Source organism: Rhinolophus sinicus, chromosome 16 (genome assembly GCF_057876585.1).
Source record: "Rhinolophus sinicus isolate RSI-liver-muscle chromosome 16, RSI-T2T, whole genome shotgun sequence".
NCBI lineage: Eukaryota > Metazoa > Chordata > Mammalia > Chiroptera > Rhinolophidae > Rhinolophus > Rhinolophus sinicus.
In genome coordinates, this window is record NC_142516.1 from 146,563,577 (window position 1) to 146,583,424 (window position 19,848).

General features: G+C 36.8%; 2 protein-coding genes across 7 annotated transcripts in view; one reads left to right on the forward strand and one right to left on the reverse strand.

The window, feature by feature from the left end:
- Positions 1 to 13,772, forward strand: part of FGF14 (fibroblast growth factor 14) — a 616,691-nt gene extending 602,919 nt beyond the window's left edge. For all 6 annotated transcript variants that reach the window (XM_019754219.3, XM_074329506.2, XM_088792775.1 and 3 more), the window contains one exon: positions 1,673 to 13,772. In XM_019754219.3, the coding sequence (XP_019609778.1) occupies positions 1,673 to 1,809 (137 nt within the window). In that variant the 3' untranslated portion in view covers positions 1,810 to 13,772. The remainder of the gene's footprint in view (positions 1 to 1,672) is intronic.
- Positions 8,098 to 19,848, reverse strand: part of ITGBL1 (integrin subunit beta like 1) — a 189,742-nt gene continuing 177,991 nt past the window's right edge. The window contains exons 9-11 of the mRNA XM_019754218.3: positions 16,185 to 16,331; positions 9,986 to 10,099; positions 8,098 to 8,989 (exon numbers count right to left, since the gene is read on the reverse strand). Of these exons, the coding sequence (XP_019609777.1) occupies positions 8,898 to 8,989; positions 9,986 to 10,099; positions 16,185 to 16,331 (353 nt within the window). The 3' untranslated portion in view covers positions 8,098 to 8,897. The remainder of the gene's footprint in view (positions 8,990 to 9,985; positions 10,100 to 16,184; positions 16,332 to 19,848) is intronic.

Sequence of the window (19,848 nt, forward strand, 5' to 3'; positions counted from 1 at the left end):
AAGGTAAAATTCTGCCACCTTGAACATGGAGAATGTATATGGTAGTTCATTCTAACTAAGCATAAGTTATCTTCATAAAATACAGTAAGTCCTCACCTAACATCATCGATAGGTTGATGATGCAAAACATTTAAAGAAACTAATTTTACCATAGACTGATCTAAACAAGAGTTAAGTCCCTACATCATATTTCTGGCCACAAAAATATTACCAAACTTCTAAATAAAGACTCAAAACATTTCTAATATTAAACATTGACATAAATGTGAGCCATACATACATTTAAGAAAGATGAACTGAAAACAAGAGAATTTTTTTCTAACCCACTTATTCAAGTTCAGCATTGCAGATGGCAGTAGCCTATCCAGTAGTTCAGGGCACAAGGTGAGACCCAACCTCAGACAGGATGCTCTTCCATCACAGGACACACTCACACCCACACCCACACCAGACTGAGACAGTGTAGAAACACCACGTTACCTCACATGCAATCTTTGGGATGTGGGAGGGAAATGGAGTCCCTGGAGAAAACCCACATGTACAAGGAGAGAAGGTGCAAACTCCACACAGACAATGGCCCCAGTTGGCAATCAATTTTTTTTTTTCTCATCAACATTATAATGAAACAAGTTTGAATGAAATGACATTATTTTAGGACCCGCTGTACCATAAGCTTTCAAAAGCCTAAAGAGCACGTTGGGAAGGTCTAATTCTAATGGCAGGTATTTCTGATGGCAGATGATTTTAACTCACCTAATTTTCCCCGAGCATTAGTCACTCTTAAATGTTCTTTCCCTGGATTTCCTGAATCATTTTCTAAAAAACCACATGAGCCCTTGTGATTAATTATGTCACGAGATACGATTTAGACAATTTTTCAGAGCTTACAGGAAGTCAGTCCCACTTGCCTTCTTGCCATTCTGTGCATCTGCCTTATATGACATCAATTATTAAATTTTTAATAAAAGTTCAGAAAATGAGGCATAAAAATACAAAGTGCCACACAGTTGCATTCAGTTATTTAAGGTTCTCTTTGCACAATCATGGGAAAATAAATCTAAGCAATGATCTTCAGAAGGCACTGGCTTAAGGAAAGCGAGTTGTTACTGCTTTGGATAGCTTTGTAGTTCACGCTAGTGCGACTATGTTGCTTTTGAACCACTTGAGAGAAAAATCATTTCATGATCTAGGGTGTAAATACCTAGACTTGAAAAAGATGAATGGGAATGAGTGGTTCATGTGTTGATATTAGTGTGCAGTGGAACCTTAGTCTGAGTTTTCCTTGCTGTACAAAGAGAATTAGGTTAAATGCTTGCCATCCTCCTATACTGTGTGTGTGTGAGTGTGTGTGTGTGTGTGTCTGTGTTTTATATCTTAGGCCCACAAAAAGGCTGTAGCTCCCGTTTAAACCTTCTTTCCTAGACAAACATCCATGCACACTCTTGTCCATATTTTAGTTCTATAAACCAGAGAATGTGAAGGAAGTAATGTCTTCCATTTGGGGGCAGGGAATTACTGCTTTAAAACAGGACTCCCTCTCAACCGGGTGGCTTTACTTCAGGGAAAATAGGACTGGGCAAACTGCTGAGGTCTGTGTATGTACTGATTCTTGAGCCTAACCAGGTAATGTTTCCTCTTCCCCCTTTCTTCACGCCCTCCTTCCTGTCACTAGTTGCCATGTACCGAGAACCATCTTTGCATGACGTTGGAGAAACGGTCCCGAAGGCCGGGGTGACGCCAAGTAAAAGCACAAGTGCGTCTGCAATAATGAATGGAGGCAAACCAGTCAACAAAAGTAAGACAACATAGCCAGATCCTCACAGGTGTTGTGACTTACTCGTCCTGGGCACAGTTGAGTGATTTATCCTTGCCAGACATTTCTGCTCCCATGGCTGAGGAGCAGCTGGAAGTAAGCGGATGCTTGCTCTTTGCTGTCTCAAACTTCTTGGTTGCAAGTGGATAAATCTCAACCTGTTGCACCCCCCACAGCAAGAGGACACCTGGATAACCAGCTAAACTCAGACCATGGAATGCCCTACCAGATATGGAATGCCTTTTTAATATCTTTTCTGTGACTGTGACACTTCATGTGAATGACATACTTCACAAGTACACTCGATACTTTGCCTGCTGACAGCTACCCATAATCCTTTTTGAGTCCTGTTTCAGCGAAATCCATGTGTTTAAGTTCAATTTTGTAGCACACAAATACTATTGATTAATTTCTAGTTAGAAGCTGTAAACCTGTGCTATTATGGATTTCCCTTCTTCCCGTTTTTACAGGGCTGCTCGCTCCACTGTTTGTGAATCTTTGGCAGGGGTTGTGTTCCTTTAAATCTTAAATGTTGCAGTTGGCTTAGTTCGAAGAGCGATCAGGAAATCAGGAAGCCTTCTAAACCTATTATTCCAAATTACATCTATGAAGATTAAGAGTGTTGTCTCTGGCTCACACGATCAATTAAACACACATATACGCTCTATTCAGTAGCAGGTACTGTGCTCCTGAGGTTGGCGTTGCGGGGTGAGAAACGGGTCAAACACAGTCCAAGGGAAATTCTCTGTGATATGTGTTTGACATCCCCCTATAGTTTCTTTGTGTGTGTGTGTGTTTTATACATATCACAAGCTTACTGGTAATGGTAACATTTGCCTTGCCCAGCGAGCAAGACCCACTGGTTTTTGAGAAAGTGGGTCCAAAGAACTCTGTAGGCCTTGTAGGCCTGATTAAGGTTCATTTTTCATCTACTAATCCTCATTATTTGGGAAAAAAGGAAAAAAAATTAATAATTACAACCTACCAGAGTTGCGCTACCTAAATCCATTTCAGATATAATTCTTCCTGTTTTTAATGAACTGAACTTAATGCCATCCCGGGTTTTGGCTGCGTTCCACTCATACTCAGCAGAGCATGGGCAAGGCGGCTGTTGTGTTCTTTTCTGCAGCAGCAATGCAAACCTTAGTTATAAATTAGACTTTAATATTTTTGGTGTTTAATGACAAGTTTTTAAACTGGACACATTAGGAAAAAATATTTTTTTTAGCTCAGCATGCTGAGTCAGGTACTGTGTATTTCACCAGTCCATACCTCTAACTCAGTGTATTTGGGCCCAGGTTGCCCAATGGCTGGGGTAGAGGTGCCTTGCCATGATCTCAGAATGCAGTCTGTCGAATTATTCTAGATACAATTAAAGGCAAACCAACATGATCAAACATCAGGTTTTGGGTCCACTCAACTGATTTGCTTTTGTTTCATTTGCGTTCTTAATTTCCTTTTAAATAATTCTGAGCTGAGGAAAGACAACTACCAAGAAAGGCCATGAACAGTTGACTACACAGTGAAGAAACCATGCAAAATGTTCAATATTGGATATAAAGAGTTTCAAAATGTTTAATACTAACCTGTTTGGAAATATATTTGTTAACTCTGTGTATACTTAATAAAATTCAATGTTTTGTTCTCAGAAGAGTTAATTGAGACCAAACTGAACCTCATTTATAGAAAACTATATGTGGAATCAATATACTGGCCTCTTGTTATTATTTCCATGTGGAAGGATGACCCACTCACCATTTCCCCCCACCTGCACTGTATTTACTAGGAAATTATTTTGTCACTGCTTTTCTAAGTCTCCATGACAGCCCTTACCCAGCATTTTAAAATATTAGCCTGCTTTGCTGATTAAAAATTTAGTATAAAATTAACTGTTTATGCTTATTTCATTTTCATATTGGATTCCATTTTAATAAATAAAAAGTTAGCATAATGTTTGAGTAGATTTATTGTTGATAATGCTGAAGTACAAATACAACAAAATGATTCTTTTGACCATTCTTGATTTCTTGTTATGCTATTTTAAAGCCTATTGTTTTTAACAGGGTAAGTTAAAATGCATTAAATGAATTTCATTAGTCAATTATTTAGGGGAGACATATATTCCATCATATGTGGCAAACTGAATAATTTAACTTGAAATTTCAATGACATGGGCTTAAAGACACTGCTTATTCCAACACACACACACACACACACACACACACACACTGATTTGTTTTTGATAATCAGCCTTACTTGCTGGTTTCTTTTTCCCCTGCAAGCCTCTTTGTTGGTTAAAATTAAGACAAGATTTATTTTTCTAAATGACTGAGATTTTTGTAAATGTGTACCTCTGTTTTGTTTTTTATATGAGTTGTCTATAAGGACACTTATCCCTATGAAAGGATGTCAAAATACTTTCTTCTCTAACATATGTTTAGACATATTGCAGAGGAATCTTTGTTATTTGTATATTAGTTCAATCATTTCCTTTGTGTCTGGTCTCACCTGTTGCATGGGACGAGGACAGCACTAATGACCTGCATGTAGGATCTGTGTTTCCAGACTGTTGGTATGTATTACTCAGTTTACATACAGAGTTTGCATTGTACCGTTTCTGTGTTTAATATCATTTGTTGTATTCACAAATACAACACACTGAATAAAATATTTATATGAAGACATATTATAAAACATCAAACAACTTTATGTAATGAAATAGCATTGCATCACCCACAAATATAGAGAAATGTCATGTAAATACATTGGTAAACTCAATTTTCCCTTTTATCATGCCAAAGAAAATTTTAGCTCTTTCATGATACCTCTCTTGCTATTTTTCTGAGATAAAACTCCCTCATTTTTTCTCCTCAAAAATTAAGTTTGCTATTATTAAGTGCAATCTGTCACTACTGATGTTCTCTATAGTAAATCTGATGGAATTCATCTGTACTTACATACTGTGTGTTTTGTACCTCCATTTACATGTCAATTATATCGAGTCTAATATCACATTCCTTTTGCATGCATACCTGGTGTGGGAAGATTATTTCTACTGATTTGTTATGGTGTCCGATTGCTTTACCCATCCCTCAACAATGCTCGGGAGTATTGATGGTTTTGATATTTCAAGTAACACCATTTTCATTTTCTTATAAGTTTGCTTTCTAAACTCTTTTGCTATAGCTTTACTTAGAAAAATTATAGAAGAGATGCAAGTGGTCCACCCTATGTAAAGAGTAAAATAGTACTGAGCATCATTATAAATCCTGGAGAATTTAGAGATTCTTTTTCAAAATGTTTGCTTCTCCTGAGTTTTCTAGAGTAGTGGGTGTCTTCAGGAGCTCCACCATGGGCCCATAAGACTCTTGCAGCAGTCCTTCTAATTGTTTGCCTCTTGGAGAGTAAGCATAATTTATCACACCTAGCCAATTGCTTAATTAATGCCTAAAACACTAAAACAGTCAGATGTCTTCAGGATAACTAATATCAGATTTATTTCCCTTTAAAAACAAAACAAAACAGAAATGGAATAATAAAGAAAAAAACTTCTTGTTCTTTAAGTTAGACATGTATCACTTCATTTGAAGTTTTCTCCCTAATATCATATAAGGAGAATCGAAATTTGAAGGAGAGACCAGATTAAGAAATCCATTTTAGAAGCAAGTGAAAATATTTAACAATTATTTTCAATTTTATTTCAGAACGACAATATCCAGGGAAAGCAATTATGCTAAAGCCAGGCATGTCAAAATCCAGATGTGAACTGAACTGTGTTACTTTGGAGTAATGTACATTTCATAGCTTAGATTTCTTAGCTTACAAGGTGGCACACAGCCTATTGATTCTCTTGAATACTGAGTAGGGTTTCAAAGTTTTGATAATGAGTCTGCAGACAAAAACTGAGTTATGTTTTATTTTTGATTTTTTTTTTCTTTCTAATTCATTCTAATCCTGATGTTTGCTGGCAGAGACTGTGTTTGCATTTGAGGGATGGAGGCTATTCCTTTCAATGGGCTGCAGGAATCTAGATTTGCTCAAGGAATGCAGAGAGAAAAAGTGGTATAATGATTCCCTTCTTAGGTCTTAGGACCTTCCTCAAATTTTACTGAAAAGGCCTTGTAGAAGAATTACTCAGTGATGGTTTGCCCAGCAAATAGGGTTGTGCCAACACCACTTACAAACTGGTTGTATCCTTCCCAGTTGACATTAATCGCACTGCAACTTGGGACAAACTTGAACAAACCAATGAGATTTACACGTTTTCCCTCCTCCTATTACAAGTTTGTTCTTGCCCTGCCTTCTTTTAAAGAGAGAGTTTCTATCTTAGTACCAGAATCAAAAGTCAAAGTACCAAATCACATTTAAGAAGGGTAGAATGTATGTCTTTACATGTAAGTATGTTTATTTTTTCTAATTTAAACATATAAATTAAATCACTTCTTAGTAGATCTATTGATGTTTGCATTGCTAGAGTCAAAAATCACACATACAGACACACGAAATATTATAGCAGATGGAAAAAGTAAGGAAAATATTTTTGTTTTAAAGGAAAAATACTCACTAGAGTTTAGGTACCATGTGACTTGTGCTATAACTTGATTTCAGCTCAATAATTTGTAGCTAAATGAACCCAGAATATTGTTGATTGTGATATATTTTTAGTTTGTCAAAAAATTTGGACAAATAACACTCTGAACTTTATAATATAAACATTTCTCCATATCTGAACTTCTTAAAAAAACATAATGCTGAAGACATTTTTTTCTTATATTAAAATATAAAAAGAGAGCACTTTTTTGTAGTTGTTGTTAATGAAAAGGGTTGACAAATATAGAGAATTACAAGAAAAGTAAGACATACCTAAGGCTATGTGAGGAGATACAGGAAATCAAAGGCAGTTCCAACAGAGGACAGGTTGGCAAACAACTCCTCGGCTGTGAGTCAAATCCAGCTTGCAATGTGTTTTTGTATGGCCCAGGAGCTCAGAATGAGTTGGGTTTTTGTTTGTTTGTTTGTTTGTTTGTTTTTTACGTTTTAAAAGTGTACAACACAAATAAAGAATATGCAACAGAGATGTATGTGGCTCACAAAGACTGAACTGTTTAGTATCTCATCCTTTCCATAGAAAACAGAGCTCTGCAACAGGGAATCTGAGTGTCATTTGTATTATGATGGCTAGATCATGTAGGGAATTCCAATATGTCTGTCATCAAATAAGTCATCAACATTGCTTCTGAACAATTATAAAAGGCTTGTTAGAGGTTTAATGCTTAAAGAGGAGGAAAGAATATAATTTATATTATTTCTTAATTGCTTACATTCCCTTCATTTTACAAAACTGATATACCAATTGACATACTCAACAGTAGAGATACAACTAATATGGTTGCACTCCTTAATCTCAGGATAGAGAAAACAATTTTATAAATCTATTAAGTATGAGAACACTATTAGTACTATAAAAATCAGTACCAGTTAAATTTTCTCTTAAATCATTTTCTATATTAAATTTTCAGTAACTCAGCAGATACATATTTATATTTTCCTTATTTTTGGTGATTTGACTTATAAAGTCCAAGCCATGATTCTCGAATATTTACATCATTAAGTAAAATTTCCAAGTAAAAGTTTTCATTTTAAACAATATGGAAATGATTTTGTTACGTTATTCTAGGATTTTACAAAAATATAATTCACATTTAGAAAAAAGGGGTCTGTTTTAACTCTAAATAATTCAAGTTTGCCTAAACTAATGTGTGTAAGTAGATTTAACTATAAATATATAAGGGAAGTCCAAACTATTGTACATTTTCATTATTCAATGTGAATTTCATACAGAGCAAAATTTCACCATTAAGAAAATAAACATTTTGTTTCTATCACTGAGTGAATATTTGTAATTTCTATTTAAGCCTTTTCTAGATTTTTTTTTTTATCCTCTGAGTTTTTGAAACCATTTTGGTGCCATTTTATCATCATGTTTCTTCTTGACTTCTTATGACCCTACTTTTCCGGCAAGTAATGAACATATCCTTAGAAATAAGAGAGTCTTTTAAGACACATGAATGCATATTTCAGGCCCATCATACAGCAAACTAGATATTATCTTTTTTAAAGGTGAGTTACCATCGAGTAACTTAAATAGTGAAGAATCAGATACCTTGTACGTGAACCCCTGCCTGGTTTGAAAAATGTTCTATAACAGAAAATTGGTAGTCCTGAATAGCAATTCTTTTTTGTTGTTGTTAATCATCAGTTGGTAAACACATATTGACGCAGAGTGTAAATAACTATGTCAGTGTTTATTAAAAATGTTAAATTGTACATTTTTCGTAATTTTTTCCTCCATCTTAAGAGAATCTCTTTTTTGTGAGTTTAAAATGAGACTGGAGAAATGACTTGACGACTGAAAAATGACCAGTGTTTTTTCATGGTGATCTGGCCTCTGCCCCCACACACCAACATTATACTTCGTGTGTGTGTCCTCATTATCCCCACACTGAAATGCTGAATGATATGAAAACCTGGAAAAATATGACTGATGGATTTATATGAAGATATATCATTTTCTTAGATTGTAAAATGGCCTTTCTTGTGTAGGGATGTGCATTTCTAACAACCATATAATTCAGCATTTTTCAACTCTGGCACGATTGACATTTAAAATCAGATAATTCTTTGTCTTCAGGGGAGTGGGGTGCTGCCCTGTGCTCTGTAGGATATTTAGCAGCATCCTTGGCCTCTACCCACTCAATGCCAGTAGTACACCCTCCCACCCCACCCAGTGTGACAATCAAAATTGTCTGTAGACATTTCTAACTGTTTTCTGGGTGGCAAAGTTGCCCCTGTTGAGAACCACTGATGTAAATTATGGAAGGGAATTTCTTTCTGGTGTTATTTACATCAGAGTTTGCTTAACTCATTTTTAATGGGTACCCAGATTTCATTCAGGCATTCAGAAATAGAAAAACATACAACAGTCTGTTTGACCTGTCCTCGTGGTGATTATACATGGTTTCCTGTGCTTTTACATGTTCTAATGACTTAGAAAAATAAGAATCAGTCCTCTCCCATGTAACTGTTATGGATATTCTGTGCCAAGCCAGATTTCACATGCGTTTCCATTCCATCCATCCCAGCATTCACAGTTGCCACAGCTACATATTCCATTCCCTGCAATAAAATACACAGGGGAATCATTATCATGATGGAAATGGACCAAGTATAAATATGTTATTATAAACCATAACTGTTCATAATCAAAGCCATTTCATTCATCTCCGCAGATTTTCTTCTTGTGCAGCCATCTTATCATTATATTATTAAGCAGCCATAGAAAATCTGATCTTTCAAACAATTAATGGCATCTACTTGGGGCCACCCTCTATGTAGCATCGATCTAATAGTGACCATCCTGTATCACTCCAGCTGGGCTTCCACGTCAGAATTTTGATTTTCTGTTGAAAGCAAGTCATGTCTGTGTTATGAATAAATGCTAAAAGACATAAAGCTGCTTGTCATAGTATGAGGTACTCTGAGTAATCAGCTGGAAGAGGAGACGTGTAGTAGGGATGGACAGAAAGTGAATGTCAAGCTCAATGACTCACAAGTATTCATTTTTTACCTTCAGCTAGAAACAAGGAGAGCAAACATACATGTCTCTATTTCCCCTGTAACTTGTTTAAGAAAATGTGTTTTATAATCTGTTAGTAGGAGTCAATAACTTGGCATAGTAGTATCTATTACAGTCCTAACTTTTTTTGTACTCCTAGGCCCACAACACACACACACTCCAACCAACTAGTGGTAGCTGGGTCTTGTTTAAAATAATATTCCATTCCCTAAACCATGTGCAAAGTGAAATGGTGGTCAAGAGAACTGTTTTCTTTTTTCAGTACATAACTGCATCTGTGTAAATAGTGGCGGGGTTACGTCGTGGAATTTTCCCGAAAATCATATAATTTGGCTTCATTATTTTGTATTCTTCTATGCCTGGGAATAATATTGCTTATTCCCAACTGCCCACCTCCCCTTACAGTTCCTTTAATAGTTGGCCCTTGAGTACATGGAAGCTCTCCTGCCCAGTGATCTATAGCTGTATGTGATGGGTGTCATTCCTCTTTATTACAAACCATGGCATAGATCAATTAGAGTAGGTCAATACTGAACCTGTGCAAATGAGCCCATCATGTTTGTCACAATCCCTGTCATCACAGTCGCAGAATTCTCCTGAAATATACCACTCTTCAGCAGAACAAATGCACTTTCCACAGTGACAAGAACCTGAAATCACAAAGGGTATTATTGGCTGTCACCACATAACTCAAGGTTTCTGTCTAGAATAGAATACCATCAATGCACTGACAATAGGCTTCTAATAACCTTTCTTCCAAAGGTAAAAGTTTATTGAATAGCCGGTTACTCAGAGGGGAGCTTTACTTACTGTAATTCATAAAGGTTATCCAGGAAAGGCTTCATTATGGATCTAGACAGTTGCAATTAGCCTTGAGCAAATGTTCCATGGCCCAGTCTGGTTGAAATGTCAATGAGAGCAGAATGTGGCTGATTCTTATAGATGGCCTTCCAAAAAGGTGTTCAAAAATAGATGTTACTTTTTTTTCTCGATTGAATCATGTTTTAAAGGTCTCTGTTCTTTAAAGGAATTGAATAGTAAGTTCTATTAAATGAATCCTCATTTTATAATTAAAACAATTACTAAATTATTGTGCTTATAATTTGAGATTTTTGTTTACATGATCTTCTTAAAATAAGGACACACCTGCATATAGGGTGGCTCATTAAAGTGCTAAAAGTGCATGCACAATCACTCATGTATGTTTGACTTATCAAATCTCATGCTCAGGATTTCCTGCCATAATCAGTGCTAGCTCTAATCTCCCCAAATGTTCATCTTTTATGAGGCTCTAGATCCAACCACCTTTCTTATTTCATCCATTCCCCCTCTTTTTACTTCCTACTTAATTAAAATCTCGCTCTTTGGTTATTAAAAGTGTTTTGGTTTAATGAGAAGAAATCTTATTAATGGTACATTTAGAAGCAAAGAAAATAATATGAAATTAAATGGTGTGAAAAAGAGAAGAAATTTCTCTCAGTCTAAATGTCTTTACATGACAGGCTAAAAAACCATCACATAGCAGAATTCTATAATAGCAGTAAAGACAACTTTAAAATTAAAAAAAAGAAACACACATAATGGACATCCCCTCTCTTCTATTTCCTTGGATTAATTTGTGTGGTTTTTTCCAAATGTGATTTCTTTTGACTGAAGACGGCTATCACTTTAAGAGAATGTGAAGTAGAAAAAGTATTTTGACATAGTTAACAAAATTCCAGACTTGGTAAACTCAAAATATATTGGGAAGAGGCAAGAATCAATCATTACTGCCTCTATGAAACATAGTGACTAAAAACTAAGTTAATAACCTGGGTGATAGAAATGATTAGAGAATGGAATTTATGTTTATTATTGAGATGATGAAAGGATTAATATAAACATGTCCCATGAATTAAGCACTTGTGGTATTTCGTATCATGGAAACTTGTGTATGCATTTTAGCTGCAAGAATCCCCAACAGCCAAATCAAACTTTCAACATTCCTTGTCACACTTCTCAAGGTAAGGGAGTAGTCAGAATTAGTTATATGCTGAGAAATGCATTTACATTTATTAACTTCTTACTTGACCACAACATGATTTCACTTAGTCCTAACTTGTTTACCTGAGGGTCTAGGTTGATTTACATGCTCTTGAGCAAAATAGACAACTTTCGGTTCCACTGAGTGACCAATAGCCTGCTGGTTGTACTGGGCCCATAGGCTGGGCCACTGGGGTCAGTCTATGAAGGTCAGTGGTCTCATCCAGGTGCCATGTTTCTTTATTTAGAAATGTATCCTAATTGTAAAGATTTTCTTTCAAATTTCTAGGCACAAAGTGCTCAACATTCAACTGCTAATTTTGCAAATGGTTAGCACTATATCTGCAAGCAAAAAATTCATTGACTTTTCGTGAACATTTCCTCAGAAGGGACCATATTTAGTGCTTTATTTCCATGAGTTTGAAGAATTTGTTTTTCATTGTTTCCAAAACAGTATCTCCCTTACTTTGCAAAACTGTTTCTATGACAGAAGCAGAAGTAAATGACTATATATGTCCATCATATTCATGTAGTACTCCTACTATATCTTTTTTTTCCCCCACAATTCTTGAAAAGATCTTACATTTCATCTTAAATTTATCCCCTGGCTTTGGAATTATTCTAAGCACTGCTCTTGCTTCTGGAATGCTTAGCTTCAGACCATAGCAAAGTGTTTTCCTAAAACTGGAAAGCTCAGCTAAAGTTACTATGGTATACATTGATAGACTATTTGACAAGTAAGTTCCAGTTCCAAAAGTCTACTAGTCACTGAAATACTTAGAATGAAAAATGGGGATCGATTTTTGTATTTCGTATTTGTATGTGCTATGAAAAACTAGCCTTCCTCAGTCAGCATTTTCCCCAGCTGTGTTGTTCTTTCCTGTTTGTCAGTTCTCAGTACATCTTAGAGGTAGAAAATTCTTCTACTGCTTGTGAAACTAGGAATAGCATAGCATGTAATAATAACACAGGGTAATAGTTATTAGGATGTCTTACAGCATCTTTGTTGTAGAGTTTCTGGCTGTTTTCATCAATAACTGGGGGTCAAATTGCCCATCTCTGGAAAGGGAGAAACTGAGGGAGAGGATTCTGTCAAACATATATAAGCCACATGACTGCCAAGAGGTGACCGATGATTCAGCTCAGCTGGCTGGGACCCACTCACACCCATGAGACTCAATCCAGTCACAGGGAGCAGCTGGTCTATCTTGGCAAGAACTCTAGGGTGGTAAATTCATGATCACAACACCACTAATCCATTTATTTTCTTTCTCAGTATGAGAACCCTTAAGAAGGCTCTGATCTCTCTTCTGTGCTTCTTACTGGCTTCCATTTCTGGGGAATCAGCCATATTTTCTCATTTATCTTCAGAGCATCCTTAGGACTTAAGAAAGGGAAAGAAATGAAATTCTGCCTTCAAAGATGAGAAAATGGAAGTACAGAGAGGATAAGGGAAGTGCCCACGGCCACACAGGCGATAAACAGTTAACCTAAGATTTCAATCCAACTCAGTCTACTCTTCTCTCTACCTATCTGCCTATGTGTGATGCCTCTCACAAGAACTTTCACATAGTTTCAAAAATGAGTTGTGTGTTCCTGTTGCCCTGACTGACAGCTATGTTGGGTGAGGCAACTAGACCACTGGCCTAAGGCCAGTTTTTGAAACCTAACTTTTACCCTGTCTCTTTTCAAGGATGGAAAACAGACCAGGGTGGGGTGGAGGTAAGAGGTGGGTAGGTGGGTGGGTGTAAGTGTAACTTGGACTTATTTGTATGTTGTGGGACTCCACAGTATCATTGTGAGTCTAAGAAGACATTTGATGACATCCAATTATAGCCATCATCATTCAATATCTTTAGGAATATTAGAGGTGATGATGGAGATCTCGGTTGAAGTTGCCAAGGTCAAAAGGTTATTATGTCCTTGGATACACACACATAACCAAACAAACCAACAAGCAGCCTATGAATTATATCACGTATTTGGCAAAGGTAGCTAAACTTAGGGGAGATCTGGCTCTAAGCTCATCTCTCCAGTTATTCACAAGAAAAACCATTTGAGTCTAAGGATGAGGCACCTTTGCTAGCTGCCCCATTAATAAAGTGGACTTTCTTTTTCATTCATCAAGCCTGACAAAATGCTGCAACCTGACATCCAAGCAGGCAGTTTTCACTATTGTACTAACTACTCCATCTGTTATGAAGGTCACAACAATGTATCTTGTTTTAAATTTTTCTATGGAGTGATTTATTGTCTTGGCTATAAATTTGTAAAGAAATAAAATGCTATTTCTTCATCGTCTCCTGAGGTGATGGCTTTATTCACAGCTCATGGGAAGTGCATGTTTCAAATTTGTCTTTCTGGTGAAAGCACTTAGTTGGGTACAGGCTACTAAGTGGCGTGCTATGGTGATCTCAGGCCCTCTGCTCATACCTGTCCACTAGAGAATGAAACAGAGTTACTCTTTCTGTGGTTCTGAGGTAGGGATGGGTGCACCCTCCTCGGGGACAGGAATAACTGCTGCATCCACTATTCTCCATGCCTACAAAAGTGCACAGTTCCATGATCTTGTTTTTAGTCCCTGTCTTCTATAATCCAGCACTGATGACTCCAGAATAAGAGGAAAGAGAGGAAAACACAGGCAGCTGCTGCCAACAACAGAATTCCCATAATCATCACTGACACCAACCTGAAAACACGTAGCCTTGAAGCAGCTTATACATTCCCATTTGAGTTCAAAGACTAAAACTCTCTGCCCATTGAAGGATAAATATATAATTTAGAATATACTCATCCAACCCTTCATTAACCTCTAGACATAGTTTCATCACCCAAAGCAAACAATTTGCAAAAACGAAAACTGGAGAGATTTTCTTGTTTTATTTGAGAAAATGCCTTTGGGGCAATATTTAGTGTGTGTGTGTGTGTGTGTGTGTGTGTGTGTGTGTGTGTGTGTATATATATTGCACTTTCTACATTTATGGTGCTGAAAAAGCAGAATTCACAGAATGTAATGACTTTAATAAGAGTGTTTATTTCTTGAAAAGAAGCTATTCCTCTTTTTGCTTTAAATTCAATTTAGGACATGAAAGGCTGGTATTCACTACACTGGTGAGCATGGCTTTGTGTTTTCTTCTTATACTTGAAATTGGACATGACTGAGCAAAGTCCTGCTTATCAACAATGTTAATGATTTGGTCATGTGTCTAGTAAACACACACACACAGGCTAATTTTTAAAATGAACAAATATAAACAAGCACACTGATGTTATAATACAAGTGGATTTCATCATTCAGTAGAGTTGCTATGAAGAGTTAATATCCTTATTCCAAGAATAATGCCATTCTAAAAACCAATGAAAAAGTACCTAAACTTTAGGGATCTGTGTTTGGAGCTATACTCAGAAATACAAATCTAATTCAGACAAGTTAACAATTCTCAGTAGTTTTTTATAGGCAGGACATTCCCTTCTGATTTGATATCATTTCTTTCCTCCCTTCTGCTTACCCTTGAAGGTTAATTCTTTTCCTACCCTCTTTCCGGTTCTCTCTGTTAATCTTCTCCTCTGCAATTTCTTCCTTCTGCCTCTTCCTTTTAACCTTTCCTTCCTCCTTTTTGTTTCTCCCAACAGAGGTTGAATCTAAAGCAAGTATTTCCAGGAGCTGAGTGCCCCTGAGAACTGAACTGGTGCGAGACTTGTTTGGGACTTGGATTTAGAATGAATGTAATAGGAGAACAAAGTGATTTCTTTAAATTCATTTAAGTGCCACCTGGCTGCTGTAATTGCATTAGGTTTAAGGCATGACCTCCATGCCAGATTGCTGTAAACACTAGTCTCAAACACAGAATTCCTGGAAACCAAGCACACGGTTGTCTATTGAAATGAGCATATTTGTATCAATTTTCAGCTTTCTTCCGGGCACCATATGTGGTTCCAGCATCCATCTGATTTTATCTTTGCAATTATGTTAAGATGCCTCTTTCAACCAGATACCACTGACCTTGAGCAATAGGTAAAGCAACAGCCACTGTTTAGGAGCACACCCCCATGATGCAGCCTGTTTCCCAGACCTCCTCTGTCACTAACTAGCAGATCCACTTGGCTTTACTCTGTCTTCTTCAGAAAGATATTTATGTGCTACTCCTGACCCAGGGTAGGTGCTTGAGTGTAAAGGCAGCTTCAGCTATAGCTGTGCTTTGTCTGCTAAGGGGGGTAGTCTGTTCTGCAAGGTGGCAACTGAACTGAAGAAGAGAGTTGGGAAGCTCCATGACATCTAGTTACAGGCAGGGCAACTCCCCAACATTTAGTGAGCATCCCGGGAGCTTCCAGGGTCTTTTCTGCAGTTCTGGGCTCTGCTATTTCACAGTGAACTCAACAATTTTATCCTTTTGCTTTTTTTTTGCCCATTCAGTACCCAGTATATGTTATTGTACTTTCTTCTTTAAACATCATTAATTCTATTTCATTCAGCAATGTGGTTGTATATTACAAGTACCTGAGGATCTTTTCGCATGAAACATATCTCATGCATTTTATTTTCTTAAATACTAAACACGTGGTTAACTTTCAAGTTTAAAGTCTGGTGTAAACAGAGAACAGAGTGGTTTTCATTTACGCCAAGTGCAGTCTGAAAAAGATGGTTGCTACGGCTGCTGTAGAAACCATGTGTCACAACAAGGATCCAGTCCAAGCTCCAGCAGAGATACTCACCCTTTCCTGAGCACAATATGCCATCTGCTGATTCACACAAACTCTTGCTTTGTTCCTCCGTCATATTACACTTCCTGGGATGTTGGCAGAGCTTCCCGAACCATCCTCTCTCACAAATGCATCGACCACAGGAACACGTGCCGTGGCCTGCGAAACAGTCACAGGGTGGGGTGAGAGAAGGAGATGGGTCAATAGCCAGATGAATCGCAGTTTTTAAGAAAGAACTATGTAAATCATAGGATCTCCTTAGTATCAAGCAAACACATTTTCCTTGTATGCACAGTCAATTGGGCATGCAATGTTTTAAAAGACTTCACCATACAGTTTTAGTTTCACATAATACGTTTCATGAATGTAGCATAGGAAATGGACTCAAGAAAGAAAGAAATCTTAAAACAATTTAAAATGGAATTTTACCAAAATACATGTTTATTTGCATTTTTATCAGTACAGAATATTTCTGCTTTTCATCATCATGCATGCCATGACACCCAGACCAATGAACCAGCCTAGTATTTATTAATTGCTATCCTATTGTTTACTAAGAAAAATAAAGCGTTAATTTCTGTAAGAATGGCATCTGGTATTATATTACTTTGTGTACCTCTCTACTTACTAATAAGAACAGATCTAAGTGTAAGTAACAGTGTCTATTACTGCATAGAAGTTAAAAACAGCATGAGGCTTAGATTCATATCTGGAACTTGTTTTTCCTTTTGTTTCTGTCATGGGGTCCTGGTTTGGGAGATGTTTATCTTTGGTAATATATACAATGTTGTATTTTTATTAACAGTTATTCACTGGCATACACATCTGTCTAGTTGCTTGCCACCAGCACCCTATTAGATTGCATCAACTTTCATTTACATTTCTTGTTTCCAATCAACACTTTATTCTTTTTCCTATATGTACATTACCTTACAGCCAGATATCTCCAAACAGAACAGACAAATCAGCTATTTGTTTGGCAAAATTTCACTGAGTATCTATTATGAACAGCATATTTCTAAGTAGCAGGGTACACAGAATCAAGCATCATGGCCACAGTTGTCATTCCCAGGGACACACGACATTGTGATTCAGACTCATCAGCTTCTCTAGATCTGTTGACACTATTTTATCTTGACCTCTCATTCTGGCAGGACTTTCAAGAGTAAACTATTCCATCTGCCTCCTCCTACACTCAGTTTTGGACAAGGTGGGATTAGTGGTTGATGATTAATTGTTTGCAAGCCATTGTTATGATTAATTTAACCTAACCTCTCAGGAAACAGGTAAGGTTTTTACATAACACATGAGATCATCTGCAAGTTAATGGAAAGCAAATGGGATGCAAACTCAAAAGGGACCTGGATTAACAGACCTATTTCCAACAGCCTCTTCTTATTCATAATTTACTGAATTTAATCTCATAGCCCTTTGATTCAGGTATTATCCCCATTTTACAGTCAAGAAACTGAGACTCAGAGAGATAATTTTACCCCAAATCTCATAGGTCAAGCAAACATAATCAGAACTTGACTCCAGTTTCTCTGATTTCGATGTCCACTCTTTCTCCATTGTGTAACATTGTCTCTATATTTCACTTTGGGAAATAATGATTCTCAATTTGAGACATCTAGAAGCCTTTTCTTAATTCTATCTTTTTTAGTTTCTGCATAGTCAGAAGGTATGCATTTGACATTTATGGACACTTTCTTCTTAAAATCTCTCCTATTTTGGTTTTCATGATATTGAACTCTCTTTATCCTTTCAACAGTCCTCCTTTGTCTATTTATTCTTCTACTTCTTTTCTGACCAGATTAATGTAGGCATCCCCTAATAATCTATCTTGAATCATCTTCTTTTATCTCTCTATAATCTCTCCTTAGACAAATTCATCACATCACAAGATTTCAGATAGCCACAATTATCATAAGGCTGTACCACCAGTACCTAACTCTCTCCTAAATTCCACTCTTGTGATTCCATAGCTTGTGTTCCACTGGCATTCAAAATTGATACTTCTGGACCTGCATATACAATTTTCTTTCTAAAAGTTACTCTTCTGTATTGTCTATTTCATTTTCTTTTTTGTATTGTCCATTTATTTTAATGTCACAAACTTCCTTCCAGTCAACCAGTTCAAGATGTTTCCAATCACATTTGAATCCCCCTTACTCCCCTCATCTAACAAGTTGTCAGGTCCTGTTGAAACTACCTCCAAAATATCCACTCATATCACCATCATAAACCTTTGAGAAACCTTCCTAGCATGTCTTTCTCTGATGCTCTTGCCCATCGCTTCCTGTAGTACCACATTACTCACGTCACAGCCCTGAGATGTAGTCCTGGATAACTCCCTAACGTTTACGAAATGAAGTTTACCTACTTAAGCCTTCCTTATATTTCAGGTTCCTGAAATAGAGTCCCAATCTACTTTTCTAACCTCACTCTCTCTCTCCTCTTCTCCCCTTTCATTTACCTCTTGATCTAACCCAACTGACCTTCTCATTCTGCTTTACACATTCTCTATGCTTTTCTAACTTCAGGCCTTTGTTGTGATGGAAATGCTATACCCCCGCTCTACACCTTCATCTTCTCCTCCTCTGAATTTCTGTGCTACCTTATTTTTCACCTCTATCATGGAACTTTCTGTCTTCCACCTTGTGATATGTAGTTATTTATGAACTAAACCCATCTCCTGACTGAATTCCTGGAAAGTAGCAATCACTTCTGGTTCATCACTGTAGTATTCAGAATGCTGAGCCCGATGCCTCAGACAAGGTAGGTCCTCAAAAAACACTTGACGGTTGAGGTTATTTTTAAACAACATCTCCTGATTTTTTTAAAAACAAATCCCAACTGAGATCCATAAACTGAATCCAGGACATGTTTACAGATCATCTGTTTAATGGACTGTCCTTCAAGACCAATGGACAGTTCTTGGATGTCTGTTTTATTTCTATTTCTGTAGAGTGGAGTGAAGAATTAAAGACAGTGCCCCATAAGCTCTACACATTCAATCAATAGTTATTAAAATGATTGTATCTTTATTGGAGATTGTATCTCCAATAAAACAAAAGTCCAATTAAAGTGAGGTCTACTTCAGAAGTTAAAAAAAGTCCATCTTTGGGGGCGGATAATCTGGGGTACCAGAAAAGTAAGAAAGCAATAGAGAGCTTCTAGTAACTGGCTCATTGAGCTATGGACATTTTAAACATCCATGTTTCGTATTGACCCTGGGTTAGTAAGAATTATTTTCAGTTTGGCGTAACTAGAATAATTTAATCTCTACTGCAGAGAAAGGCATTTTACCTTTGACTTAGAATATCATTGATAAAAACTAAGTGGCCCCTCACAGCAAATAATTTAATGTAATAGTTGATTTCTTTTTTATTTATTAGTTCATTTATCATGTCTTTCTGGGACATTAGGTTGGCAATCATCCCAGACAATGGTAAAAATGCATTGGTAATTATGTGTTTTGATTTGCCATTTACATGCTTTCCCTTTAGTTAAAAAAGTTTTTGAAAAGCTTTCAATAATATCTTTATAAACTCTAATAATTGTAGTCATTCATTTAAGCGCTATTATGCCCCAGGCATTGTACTAGACCTACCCCATGGTGCTTACTGTCTACTAGGGGAGAAAACAAGTAACAACAAGTGGATAGATGCACTTG